Genomic DNA, 14706 nt, shown 5'->3' with positions numbered 1-14706 from the left:
AGGAATGATTTTAAGGAGGGAAAACCAGAAAAGAACAGAACCACAACAGCAAACCAAAAGGGGAGGCCAATCCTTGGCTGCTCACTACACGAGGACCAGGAACTGGAAGCTAAGAAGAACGGAAAAGACAGTTTTATTCTGAGAAAGCTCATCAAAATACTTTGCCACTACTCAGTTCAATCCAAGTGCTTTAAAATGTGTCAGTTAAATATCTAGAAGCTAACATCTCAAATCCCACTACCTACACGGATGGACTTTTCTGTACAGAGCCCAGACGCACACACTCACCTCACAGAACAGACACCTGCAGAGACCTCCCTCTCTTTCACCTCAGTGGGTATGACAGGACAGTCGCTCCGAGTACACACACAATGACCTACAGAGTAGCCAAAGGGGTCTCTCTGTTGTTAAATCATGCACTATTTATTTCTCAACATAGAACTTCATTTTAAGAAAACGGGATCTTATTTTCTTTGGTTAACAACAAGGACGATAAACTGCTCTAAGCAGCAAGATTACATGAAATTTATACAACACACAGAAACAATCCACAACCTGCTATATATTCTGGATATAATGTTCTGCATATTCTCAAAGTATTACAAAATACTGCAGACCACCCCACTATTGGCCTACTGCTAAAAAATATTCTTAAGACTTAAATCTGAAGTGCTTCAATGGGCTCTGATAATCACCCTCATCTCATCAAAAGCAACAGCATTCCTCCACCTTCGCCTGGGTGTTGTGAAGACTTTCTAAAACATAACATGTAAAGAAGATGTAGCTTATTAAGATCTCAGTAACATCTGTAATTCCTCCTTGCTTTCAGAGCAGCACTGAAACACTTTCTCCTCTGTAATCAGATGCCTACTATACAGCTCCAAAAATCCAACACATGAGAAGAGATTTCTTAAAATCACAACACACAGCAATACTATGCCACCTACGCCAAGAGATCAACAAAACATCCTTGTTTACAACTTTTCAGTAAGCTTGATGGCCCTAAATAAAAGAGTGCTGTGTTTTCTCTGAAAATACAAAATCAGATCAATAGGATCAACAGATTACCAATGAAATGGTAATGAAATGTCTGCTGGGAGGGGACACAGCTGGGACAGCTGACCCTAACTGCCCAAAGAAGTATTCCATATTGTATGTTGTCATGCTTAGCAATAAAATGCAGGGAAAGAAAGAAGTGGAGGGACATTCGACGTGTGTCTTGCCCAGCAGCTGTTCCCTAGGGCGGTGCCCCGCTCCCCTGGGAGCACTGAGCCCCTGCCTGCCGACGGGACGCACCAAGTTCATGCCTTGCTTTGCTTGGCTTGGGCATGCAGGTTTTGCTTTACCTATTAAACTGTCTTTACATCAACCCACAAGGTTTTGGACTCGCCCTCCCAGTTCTCTCCCCAACCTGCTGGGGGGAAGCAAGCAAGCAAGCAGCTACACAGTGCTCAGCTGCCTGCTGGGGGTAAGATGGAAGGAGACATTTCAATTCTTGGCTTGGTTTTCAGAAGATGTCTGCTGACTGACAGAGCACATAAAGACTTACATCCAGTCTTATCTCACCAGGTAAGTAAAGATCATTATTCTAGAAGATTGTAATGTTATACTGCACCTCCTTAGGAGGCACCAAGCTTTTTAAGAAAAGCAAAAGTAGCTTGTAATTATTAAATATGAGTGGATCATGCAATATGCTAGCAAATCTACTTTAAGCTCACTGACTGAGCAAGCACTAATGCAGAGGAGTTGCTTGGAGTTCTCAACTACCTGAAATAAGGGCTAGGTTGAGTTTTATCACTTCCAAGGTAAAAAAAAAAAAAAAAAAAAAAAAAACACCACAAAAATCCAAACATGAGATGAAACTCTAGAAGCTTGGATTTTTCCTCCCTGTTAAAGATTTACTACTATACTTGGCTATTTTTGAAACTTGCCACTATAATGGAAGACATCCTAGGATGATAACTGATTATTTTACTTAATGCTTGTCTTCAATAAATCTTAATAGAGGAGGTCACCTATCTATCCTAACTGGATTTTGGCTGTCAAGCAGTAAAGTGGAACCTTTAAGTTGTTCTAAGATTAGACATCAATCGCCACACCTATCTACGATGTTTATTAAAAATCAACAGTAGCTCCATCTATCAAAAAATAGATCAATTGTATCATTTTCCAGTTGAAAACATCCTACTGACCTTTGCATGCTGACTTCAACATTTCGAAAGACACTACCAGTGTAGAAACATTTGCCAGCCCAGACACTGCCGCAAGCTTTGGGCTATGCTCCCAATGTGTGTGTTTCCTGATTCTTAATTTTCATACAAGCCCTACTGCTGTTACATCCATGTACCAAAAATACACATTTTAACCTAACATGTTTCTGAAGAGGGGAATGAGGGAATCAAGACCAAAGGTGTAAAACTTTCTCTAGGTTATTCAAGAATCCTGTGGATTTGGAGACGTGCTGTGTTCCCCAGAGGTCTGATGCTCTAACAGAGCCATGGCTTCACTTACAGCAGCTCAAATGTTAGCAGGCACGTAAGGCACAACTGATAAACATCTAGGAGATCTAAACAGTTTAGATGCATTGCTGCAGTTACATATTCCCTCTTGAAACTCACAAATATACCAGAAAGAATGAAAACTTTAAAATCCAGCTGAAGCAGAAACAGCATATAACAGGAAAAGCTGTACAAAGTGACACTGCATATTGTCTGTAATACCCAAGACTCCAAATAATGTTTTGGCATCACATATTTAAGCATTAAAGCAGCCGCTTTGAAAGTGTATTTCTGAACAGCTCTTAAGTTGAAGCACTCCTTCATCTTTCATAGTATGCTATTTAAATAAAATCCACATTGTAACTGTTCTGCATGCATTTATCAAAATTCAAGCAAGCTGATGCTTCATAGTTCATATAAAAGCAAAAGCTTCTGCTGCTGTTTGCACAGCTCGTCATTAGCTTAGTTTTTCCATCACAAATTGCTATTTTCTGCTATTATCCACCTCCTCACATCCCAGTGACATCTCACTGCCTGGAAGACAGAAGATGTATGGCACAACAAAACACACAGACACCACGTTAGTCAGCGAGACACAGCAGAACAGCCTGTGGATTCCAACACATAAGATTATCCGAGATAAACTCAATTGATGTTTTATCAGTTGACAAACACAGAGAAGCTGAAACAGATTTTCAGCACAGTCACTCATAGAACCTCAAAAATGTTTGCATCGTCTGGTTTATAATTGTGTACAATCTCGTGCTGCAGTGACTACAGAATCATAGAAAGGTTTGGGTTGGAAGGGACATTCAAGATCATTCAGTTCCAACTCCCCTGCCATGGACAGGGACACCTCCCACTAGACCAGTCTGCGTGAAGCTCCATCCAACCGGGTCTTGAACACATCCAGTGATGGGCTGCACTCACACTGTTGGCTCATGTTGAGCTTTTCATCAACCAGCATGCCCCAGTCTTGCTTCCTCAGGACTGCTCTCAGTCGATATGTCACCCAGCCCGTATCTGTCCTTAGGACCTTGTGCTTAGCCTTGCTGAACTTCATGAGGTTGGCATGAGCCCACCTCTCAATCCTATCAAGGTCCCTCTGGATGGCTTCCCTTCCCTCCAGCATGTTGACTGCACCACACAGCTCAGTGTCATTGGCAAACTTGCTGAGGTCAGCATTCACATCACCAGTTGGTTGCCATCAGTCACCTCCTCATTCTCCATGTATTCTATCACAACTTAAGTTAGGACTCCAACTTAGACAGCACCTTCTGTAAACAGCAATTCTCATATGGCAGCCACAATGCATAAGGAATTTATTTGCTGTTTATTTTGAAGGTCGCCTCAGAAGATCAATAGTCTGTAATGGAAGGATCCAGGTTACAGTCAGGGGCACAAAGACTTCAGACTATATGTACTTTCTAACAACAAGCTGGGGAAGAGCAGGGAAAAGAAGGTGATTCAGGACAGAAGGAGTAACAAAAAAAGTTGCATTTACTTGTGTGAATACTGATGTTTCCTGCCACTCCAGATGCCTTAGGAAGCTGAGATCTGCAGGGGGCTAGCAGGTTTGACAGAGGGCACAGGGCAGAGCCATACCTTCTAACGGGGCAGCCAGAAGCCTGACGCCACGCTCCGGCGTGTTTAAAGCAGGAGCAGCTGCTGAAGCAAAGGCAAGTGATCTCCACCCACAATCTGGTAAAGGGAAAAGAAATGCAGCAGAGGGGGACAAACAGCACCAGGGCCCCAGGGCACCTTGCAGTAAACTACAGAGTCACCAACCTGTGTCTGAGGGTGAAGGATGCTGTCACCAAAAGGCTAGTCAGAGTCACAAATCTGAAATTACTGTTTTAACTATAATCATGACTTTAATTGCTTAGGCCAGAAGCCCAGGATCTTCTATAGCAAGTGAGAGACTAATTGAGACTTCACGCTTGATTTCACACTGTATTACAAGTTTATTTGCAGGATTGCCCCAGAAATACTGCAATTTGTATTTTAAGTTTGAAGAGCTCCACACAAGGAAGGCTGTGATTTCCCATTCCACCCTGCACTAACAGTGTTATCTAACCATGGAGACATCACAAATACTTAAACCAAAGCAAATGAGCAATGAGACTCGAAGAGCATTACTCAACATTCACAGTTCAACTTTAAGAAACAAATGCATACAGAAATGCAGCTTTTTCCAGAAGAATTGCTTTTCATATTTAGTCAGTCTAACAATCCCATTACCCGAGTAGGTTTTCCATTCTTTTTTCCTCCTGACAGATGGCAGAGGAAACAAAGCTCTGTAAAAGCTTTTTCGTTAACAGAACTGTTTTGCAGCTATGTCGTACCTAAAAGCAGAAACTAATTGCTTGCTGGAAGACTGTACTTCAAAAGCAAGTCTGGCACAAGTAAACAACATAGTGATTTAGTCCTATCTTCGTTACATTTTAAAGCATTACTGACTTGTTAGCTTTACAAGAGTAACACAGGACTAGTTTTAAGTATCTTGCCATTACCTTCCATCACAAATGTCTTCCTCACAATTGCTAAAATAACCCACATTCTGAAAAGCCCTCAGATCCCCATGGAGGCAAAAAAGTTTATTTATAGTGGATAAAAAGCTTTATTAGACTGATTTGGGTGGTTTCTTTTAGTTCATTATACCCACGAGGAATGAAATAGACCAATACAACGTTTGTCTTCCGTCCTGACACACAAGACCTCTGGGAAGGCTCATGGGATCTGAAGCACTAACTGGGTTCTGCGAGAGGAGGAGGGCCCAGGTCAGCCACACAGCACTGATACAACCCTGAGCCAGAACAGGGAGAAGCAGGAACCCAAGGGGCAGACGTTCCCTATGCATTACCTTCAAGTCAAGATCTAACCTCAAAAAAACATTCCAGTTAACTAGGGACTTTCATTGCTTTCAAAGCAAGACTATGGAACTCAATACATTTGAGTCGATTCAGCCTTTTTAGGCTCAATATTGTAATCAAGATGCCTTAAAAAAAAAAAGGCAGGTGAAAAGACATGGCAGCAAAAACTGCTTGAAGGATCATGTGTAATTAAAAAAAGGGCATATGCATACTGAATGAAGACAGATGAAAACTACAGTTTTCCCCTAAAAAAAAAAGTGTTGCCAGGTGTATTAAATATTCCCTTTTTCACATAAATCCCCTCATACACCCTTCTGTGATTTTTTTTAAATTTCACCACTTGTAAAGTGAAGTTCTATGTACTTTACAAGATTAAGACCATAAACCAAAGGAAAGAGATGCTGTTTTTTTTTTAACTCTGACTCTTTTAGCCTCTGGGCACTACTGAGAGAGGTTTAAAATACATTATTTTCCTATTTTTTATGTATTCCACTTCATTTCTTCATTCTGAAAAGCCATTCCATTGTGCTGTAAGAAAAGGGAAAGGAAAGAGGGAAAAATACAGCACAAAACTCACAGAGTAGGAAAACATTAAAATGAAACTGCAAGGTAAAAAGATTGAGAAAATTCACATTTAGTTACAGTTCTTTAATTTTACATCTGCCCCAGAATAAATGGAAATATTTATTAATCTGAAATAAGCAAAAAGGTAAATGTGTTCAGTGTACAAACAAAAAAAATTAATCGTTTCTTTTATTTATGTATGCACAAAATATGTATCTATGGTGTCACGAAAACAAAAATAATTTAGGAATTCAATTCCAATCTGTATAGAAGCTGAACCAGACAAACCATTTGCAACTCTAAGAGTAAACTTTATAACACAATGAGTATTTGCTAGCCATAATCCATATCAAATTGTTTACAATTACTGTACTGCAGGATTAACAACATGAATAACACACTTCTACTTTCAAGTACTGGAAATCTATTTTTTTCAGGTTACACTGTTTTGCTAATTCATTTAGTAACATTTGATTTGCCATTTATCCAAAGAAGACTGTTTTCAGTAAGAGGCTTTTTTTTTTAACACTATGTTTCTGATCTTACTTTTCTTCCCTTGTTTCTTTGTAATTACAAGTATTAATTTGTGCATAATAAAGAATAAAATTTTAATAAGTTAACTGTCTAAGAGTTTTTCATTATTTTAAAGAGCAGCTAAGAACTACATGCCTATAAATAATTCCTTGCAGAGTTGGGTATCTTCCTGTTGTGGTTTAACCCCAGCCAGCAACTAAGCACCACACAGCACTTGCTCCCTCCTACCGACTGGGGAGAGAAGTAAAACTCATAGGTTGAGGTAAGAACAGCTTAATAACTGAAGTAAATAGTAAGAATGAAAAATAATATAGCAAAAAGAGAAAGAAATAAACCCCAAGAAAAAACAAGTAATGCACAATGCAACTGCTCACCACCCACTGACTGATGTCCGAGCAACAATCTACCTCCTGCCTTACCAGTTGCCCCAGTTTATATACTGGGCAGGACATTCTGTGGTATGGAATATCCCTTTAGCTAGTTTGGGTAAGCTGTCCTGCCTGCACCCCTTCCCAATTTCTTGTGACCCTGCTCACTGGCTTATCCTTGACTTAGGATAAGCACTACTTCACAACAACTAAAACATCAGTGTGTGATCAACATTAAACTCATGCTAAATGCAACACACACTGTACCAGCTACTAGGAACAAAATAACTCTATCCCAGCCAAAACCAGGACACCTCTACCTCCTTTCCCTTCCAAGTAAAGGTCGTCAATTTTTTTTCACAAATGAACTCAACAAGAGGTGAATTAATCCAGTTTGAGGTTAATCATTATAGGCTTATGGGCAAGATCCAGAAGAAAATATTTAACACTTGAGCATTCTTCTCATATTGAACTACATCATCACAAAGCAAAGAGCCTCCAAAATATAAACCATGACCAATTACAACATTCTGAATTATTGTTTTGTCAGATGTAAGACACGTGGGACTATGCTACTTCAGCCATGCAGACAGTTAAACTGAGGTGAGACATGACCAGAAGCAGAACACAGGGTTTGAGTTCAGACTTCTTTTGAAACAGAATCAGTAAAGCATATCATCAGACTACAGGCAATTTAAAAATCACTCATTTACAAATCAAGAGGTAACAGCAGTAGCAAACATGACTTCTGTGAAATAATGTAGGTTTTATTTAAATTAATCATGGTGCAGTTCCACCAGCAAAGCATGACAAAGACAACATTGGCTGAAAATACAAGCTATATCCTGAAAATTAAACGCTCATGTAAGATCAAGAAACTGCCTCACGGTTTCCTCAATTATTTCCCTACTTACATAACATTTTCTCTATTTAACTAATTCACTCCAAATTTTCCATTTATAACCCTCAAAAGGATGCACGACGGTCCCCCAAAACACCTACTTCCAGCAGGTATGTTTAAACAGTCACAACAGATTCTATTTTAAAATCATCTCTTTAAGCTGCAAGATTCTGCTATCACAGTCTGAAGAGTAGCAGACATGTAACATGTTTCCCAGTGAAAAAGTGCAAGTATTCATTTCTGACTTCAGGATTTTATTAGCAATGTAATTTCTATACTTCCTGAAGTATTATTAGACTCACCTGGGCCAGACACAAGCACTGCTGGCTTTCTCTCAGAAACTGCATTATATGCCAAAGTTTGAAAACAGATGCCCACTACAGATCTTCTGAATAAACTATTTTATTAGAAAATAAAAAAGACACCGAGGACATCATAAAATGGCAATAAAGGTTTGAAATATTAAGAGAGCACTCAACTGTCATAAAGAAAACAAGTCCACCAAAACCTTAATCATAATTTAAATTAAGAAATACTGTATTTATCTGGCAAAACCACACTATCTTTTGGGTAATATAATAGCTTTTACTCTGTCAAGTAGTTTAAATGGTAAGTTTAAAAAAAAAAAAGGAAAAAAAAGAAATTATGCAGTTCACTAAGCCAGAAAACAGCTTTTAAGTAAATTACTTGAGGAAAGAAGTAAGGCTTTGGTCACTTGTGTCATAAGCATTGCCCTGCATATATATTGTAGCTGATGTTAATATTTATTCCATAGTTAGATAATCCTCCATTAGCTAATTAAATTCAGTTGAGAACTTACTAACCGATATTTACCTGACCATTTAGTTAAAAGTATTTTGAATGACATTCTATTAAGTATTAGATGACTTTCCAATGTACTACGGTTTGCTAAATTAAATTAATGGAGTATCTTCCATTTATACAGACTTTCTCCTAAGAACCCGTAATTCATTTTGAAAACTCAAATTATAGCATAACTATAATAATTTCTATTCTATAATTGCTTCAAGGATTTATTTGGTATGCTATAAGACATCCCTAATCCCTTTTAAATCACTACATGTGAGAAAAGAAATAGAAATCTAAGAGTGTAAGAGTGCTCAGAACCTCCCAGGATTACCCTACAGGTTCATTTTCAAATCGAGGCCTCACACTGAACACAGCAATAGACTTCAAACGTAATTTTAATAGCTATGCTATTAAAAAATCTTTTAAATTTACTTATTGTTACGTATACACTGTTAATGCACATCTTTTAATACAGAATTGTCTGGGTTTGCTCAATTACTATACAAAATAGTACTTGTTCAGAGTTTGTTTTATTCTTGAAAATGTAGTAAGAAATGGGAAAATAACACTAAACCTTACTATATCAAAATATAAGTCATACATACTTTTATATAAACATATATAAACACCAACATATACATACTATATATACACACACACACACATCTATGAAGGATCACATCCTTGCAAGCTCACCCTATCTGTCACTCATTAAAGGAATCCTTGAAGTTCACAACTAAAGCTTCCTACACCCTTCAAATTCCTATTTTCACAAGGAAATAACCTTAATGTCAGCCACTTCACCTGCACTTCCCTTGTTACTCTACAGCTTCATCAACTCAGGAGTTAAAAGTGCACAGAGAAGTGAACAGAATTCCTGAAATAAAAATTCTATCCTCTTATCATTTGTACTGAATTACTACAGGAGTTTCTCCATAGACTTGTGTAACATGCCAAGCCTCTGAAATAACACAAATTCATTTTCTGTCAGTTAAAAAATAAAGTATGTTCTTAAAGCCTGATAATATCTGCTTGTACATTCCACACAAAACTACAAAGAATACATTTTAGCAAAAACTGTTCATACTCACAAGTCAACAGCACAATTTCAATTCAAGGAAATCCTCCAATTTCATTCTATTACATTGAATTTTGTATTTTTAACAACACTCAAAATATGTTAAGACAAATGCTTATAGTGAATTCTCAGGTGTACACCCAAAATATCTACAGTGACTGAAATTTATATATGAACAAAATTGAGCTGCCTTAATATCTCACCGAATACACTCTCATTTCTTGCATTCCTAGCAAGTTAATTTGTTTGATCATATGAAACAGACATGGCAACAATCTACTACTTATTTGTGGCTCATGACATGGATTGATAAAAATACACCGTGAAATGTATAAGAAGTTCAGAGTTATCAAGTTATCTAATCAGTTTTTCAGATGGAGGGAAGGGGGAAGGAGAATGAAATTTTTACCTGATCTCCTTTGGAAAGGGAAAAGTCAAGGTCACATAAAAAGGAAAAGAAGAGAGTTGTGGAGCTACAAGGATCACCACAGCATAGTCCCTTGTGTTTATATTGCATAATGCACTTCAAATGCAAAATTTATAGCAAAAAAAATTATGAAAAAAAAACACAGCCTGTATGACACAACCTCAACAGGGTCTGCAGTACAAGAGAATGCAAGAGGTCTTCAGTTCTTACCAGGAAGTGAAGCTCCACTAATGGATGATACATGAGAGGGTTTCATTATTTATTTGTTACATAACAGAATTAGCCTTTGACTCAAAAAAAAGTAACAAAACCAAAACAAATAAACCCAAGTATTTTCCTTCTCTCTCAGAAATTCACCTGACTGAAGTGTGTATTTGTAAGTCAAGTATTTAAATGTATAAAGCACTGACTGTTGCCCGTATAAGCACACGCAACGCGTCTTTATGCAGAAATCCATTATTTCTTCTTTACCCAGAGTACAGCGTATAAGCATAAGGAGACAGAGTTTTAGTTACATAAGAAATCTGAAGTTTGCCACATTAATTTTTCAGAGGCTAATGTTGCAAGCTTAATAGCCACTGTTCAAAGATACTGACACTGCTTCATTCTGCATGCTTTATACCAAGTGTGAATGCACACAACTACCACCACAACACCCATACACATCCACAATTTAAGATCAGTTACAAATGGATATTCTACAACAATAGTAAAGTAGATACAGAGGGCTGGAACACCCTTCCTATGAAAAACGGCTGAGAGAGTTGGGGTTGTGCAGCCTTGAGAGGAGAAGGCTCTGGGGAGACCATATTGCAGCCTTTCAGAACTTAAAAGAGGCCTAGAAGAAAGATGGGCACAAACTTTTTAGTAGGGCCTGATGTGACAGGACAAGGGGTCATGGTTTTAAACTAAAAGAGAGTAGGTTTAGAGTAGAGGTAAGGAAGAAATTTTTTACAATGAAGGTGGTGAAACACTGGAATAGATTGCCCAGAGAGGTGGTGGATGCCCCATCCCTGAAACATTCAAGGTCAGGTTGGCTACAGCTCTGAGCAACCTGATCTAGTTGAAGATCCCTGCTCAGTACAGCAGGGGTTGAAGACCTTTAAAGGTCCCTCCCAATCAACAAAGCATTAAACAAATCCTATACCACCTCAGTGTCCCTGCCACTCCCAAAAGAGCACACCCCATCACACTCAAGCATCACACGAACAGGGTATGAAGATAAACCCATTCTTCTGTTTCACTCTTGGTTGGCTTGGGTGGAAAGGAAAATTCTGTAAGGTATACAGACTTGTTGAAACCTTTCTACTTTAGGTCTTATTTCATTCCAGATTCTCCTGCCTCAATTTTCTCTAGACCAGAATTCTTCCTAACAGGAAGAAAATTAGGAGCTTTGTCCACTCTTTACCTTCTGGTAGTGGACTCACTACCACTGAGTTCTTAAGCATGTAAAACTTCAAATAGAAACACTCAAGTTGCCTGGTGAGTTTGGCTGAAGAAAGAGAAATCAAACACTCATTTCAATGACATTTTATACAAGCTACTGAAATGATGCTTCTCTTATTTCCTAGACTAGTTGGTTTTATTTTCTGATTTAGAGGTCTTCTACAGTGGATCCTCTATAGCAAGTTTAAAACTACTGACAATAACCTTCCTTTCCTAAATTTTCCAGTGTGTCTAGTAAAAATGCATGAAAATCCCAAAGCCAGGACCAACAGAAAAGCAAAAGGCCCCACATATAGTCCTAGTTGTAGAAGCTAGCTTTGAAAACAACTGCATTACTGAAAATAAACACAAAGTCTTCATCTTCTGTTTGCATCCTCTCTGTGACACACCAGTGAGTGTGGTCCATGCTCACCCCTGTACAAAGAAGGCAGCAACAAAAACCGCTTCCACTTACTTGGTGTTAATTCTGGGTTTCCTTTTAAGTTCATCATCTTTGGAATTGAAGGTCCATATATGTCAGCATCAAGTAAACCAACTTCTTTTGTCTGTGTACAGAAGAAAAAACGTTATTTGTCAAAAATGTGTCTTCCTTTATGAATTAATAGAGCAAAATGTCAAAACTGCCCATAAAAATACAGTCTTAATTTTAGACATTATCACCGTTTTTTTTCTTTCCTTTCTACATTGCGACTGAAGCGTGAAGTAACATCTCTACAACTTGAAATAGACATCTTCGCTAAATTTAGATTCTCAATACACAATTCTCACTTCCACATTTTCTTTCTTGCAGTGTAGACCACACTTTATATTAACAAATATTATAGGCAATATTCTCTCTATTCCATGTACATTTACGCAGAAATAATATTTTAGCTTTCTTAAAAAGGTATCAAATTTTATTGTAAAAGAGGGCCACAAGGTTGATCCAGAGGCTACAGCATCTCTGCTATAAGGATAGGCTGGGGTCACTGGGATTGCTCAGCCTAGAGAAGAGCAGACTCTGGGGAGGATCTTATAACTACCTTCCAATACCAAAAGGGAACCTACAGGAAGGATGGAGAGGTACATTTCACAAGAGTGTGCAGCAAAAGGACAAGTAGAAACAGTTTTAAACTGAAGGAGAGCAGGTTTAGGCTAGATCTTAGGAAGAAGTTCTTCAGTACAACAGTGGCGAGACTGGAACAGAATGGCCAAGAGGTCATGGATGCCCCCTCCCTGTAAGTGTTCAAGGCCAGGCTGGATGAGGCCTTGAGCAACCTAGTGGACGTGAAAGGCATCCCTGCCCATGGCAGGGAGATTGGATTAGATGATCTCCAGCGTCCCTTCCAACCTAAGCCATTCTCTGATTCTATGAGTATTTGTAAGTATATCTGAATTAATGCAATTTGAATTTTAATAGTGACTACAATGACTGTGAAAAACAAATTGAAGATAAAAATGTTTTCTGAGTGGCCAGAGTAAACTTTTGCTCTGTACATATTTTTAAATCTTGAAAATCCTGAAATGCAAATCTCTGAAGCCAGTTAAGCAGGTATAACATTTTAATCAAATGCATTTACACAAAAGAATGCTAAAAAATGGGTTTATTCAACTACATAGGGTACATTAGGCAATAAACTTTAAATAAAAATTTTTTCAACAATGTAGTCTAGACTTATGAGATTAATTTCTACATGCTTTTTTGTAGACAGATACATATTTTTGTTGAACTATTTTTTCTACAGATGGCAAGACACACTACTAATTACCAAGTTCTGCAAATTAATTAGTAAAGAGCAAGACCATTAAAGTGCTTAACGTCAAGTTTCTCTAAAATAAAAAGCTAACTATTTAACATTTTGCAAAATTGCAAGCAAGTATGTTTCACGGCTTCTTTGAGAGGTTAAGGCAGCAATTTTTGCAACAATGTCAATCTGACTTTCACTGCTACTGTTTCAAAAAGGGTGCTTCATTTTTGGATGGCACTTTAATAATTTGGTATCATATAAAGTCATTTGATTATCACAGTTTTGATGGGAAAGATGGAGAGAAGGATAAAGGCTCAATGATAACTATCAAGTTTCTGGTTAGCAGAAGAGTATAACGAGGCTTTTACTGCAAGTATGCGGCATCTCTACCCTCAAACAGGATTCCTTAACGTGAGGTATAGTCTCCGTGGTACTCTGTGGCATCACAATCAGTGTGTTTGTTGGGTTTCTTTAGAACAGAAATACACCTGGATTAAAAACCTAGGTATTCAAGCCACTACTTTGAAGTAAATCTGAATTTCAGTTAAGAAAAAGAAACTAACCATTGAAGTCTAGACATCTGAGAAGTGAGTCTGACCATTTTTACTACAATATTTGGAGTTTTCTTTTTTCTGTAGGGGTTGCTTTTTTTTTTTTTTCCTTCTCTTTTGTTTAAGCTGTTAATATTCAAACCCTGAAGACACCATTTACAGCCGAACCATTTACAGTTTTAAATTTACCTATTATGATCCAAATGAATCTTAAATTTTGCAACCAATAAGAAAAATTGCATTATCATACATGATCTACTATCCACTTTGTAAAATAATTTTTTGCTATAAAAATCAACCAAATTTGGGTTCACTTATGCAATATACTTTTTTATTAAACCAAGCAAAGCATATGTAATTACACAGATTAGTTAGATGTTTTTAACATTTTTTGCTAACATCTTGTGAAAGCTATTACAAAGAAGTTCAGGAGTTACTCTGACAAATTGTTCTACTTCTTGCCTATTGTATGAAAGCTGGATTTTTAAAACGATTGAAAAGACACGTTTTTATGTTAGACTTCAAAGACATCAACAACAGCATTAGAGCTGCTTTGTTCTTCTATAAAATGCATATTTTAGTATATTAGAAAGATTCATGATTGATTCCTTTTATTTGTGTCAGCAGCTAATTGAACCTATCAAAACATCATCTAAAGGCTGTGCCACCTAACTCCTTCTCAAATGAAAGTAAATATTTGCAGAAAAACCTGCAGTGTTTTAAACCTGACTGACATCCCTTGCCCTCAACTTTTTGAGGGTTTTCTCCCCCAAAAAGGATTGTAACTATTCACTGAGTAATTAGAACAATCTTACAACTCACTACAATTTTGCTTTTAGCCTAAAGGGACTGAAGATTTAGGATGATCTAAATTAATTAGATTAACTTAATGACATCCTAGGCACAGTCAGATCTTCACCACCACAGGC

At 37.7% G+C, this 14706-nt stretch overlaps 1 protein-coding gene across 1 annotated transcript in view; it reads right to left on the bottom strand.

Moving 5' to 3' along the window:
* Positions 1-12060, bottom strand: part of LOC103778795 (iron-sulfur protein NUBPL-like) — a gene marked incomplete at both ends in the record, with an annotated part of 14053 nt that extends 1993 nt beyond the window's left edge. Inside the window, 2 exon segments of the mRNA XM_008946406.1 lie at positions 11954-12051; positions 12053-12060. Coding sequence (XP_008944654.1) covers positions 11954-12051; positions 12053-12060 — 106 coding nt within the window.
* Positions 12061-14706: the final 2646 nt, after the last annotated feature.

Source organism: Merops nubicus, unplaced genomic scaffold (genome assembly GCF_000691845.1).
Source record: "Merops nubicus isolate BGI_N331 unplaced genomic scaffold, ASM69184v1 scaffold6978, whole genome shotgun sequence".
NCBI classification, from domain to species: Eukaryota; Metazoa; Chordata; class Aves; order Coraciiformes; family Meropidae; genus Merops; species Merops nubicus.
This window is presented reverse-complemented; position numbering and strand designations above follow the sequence as displayed.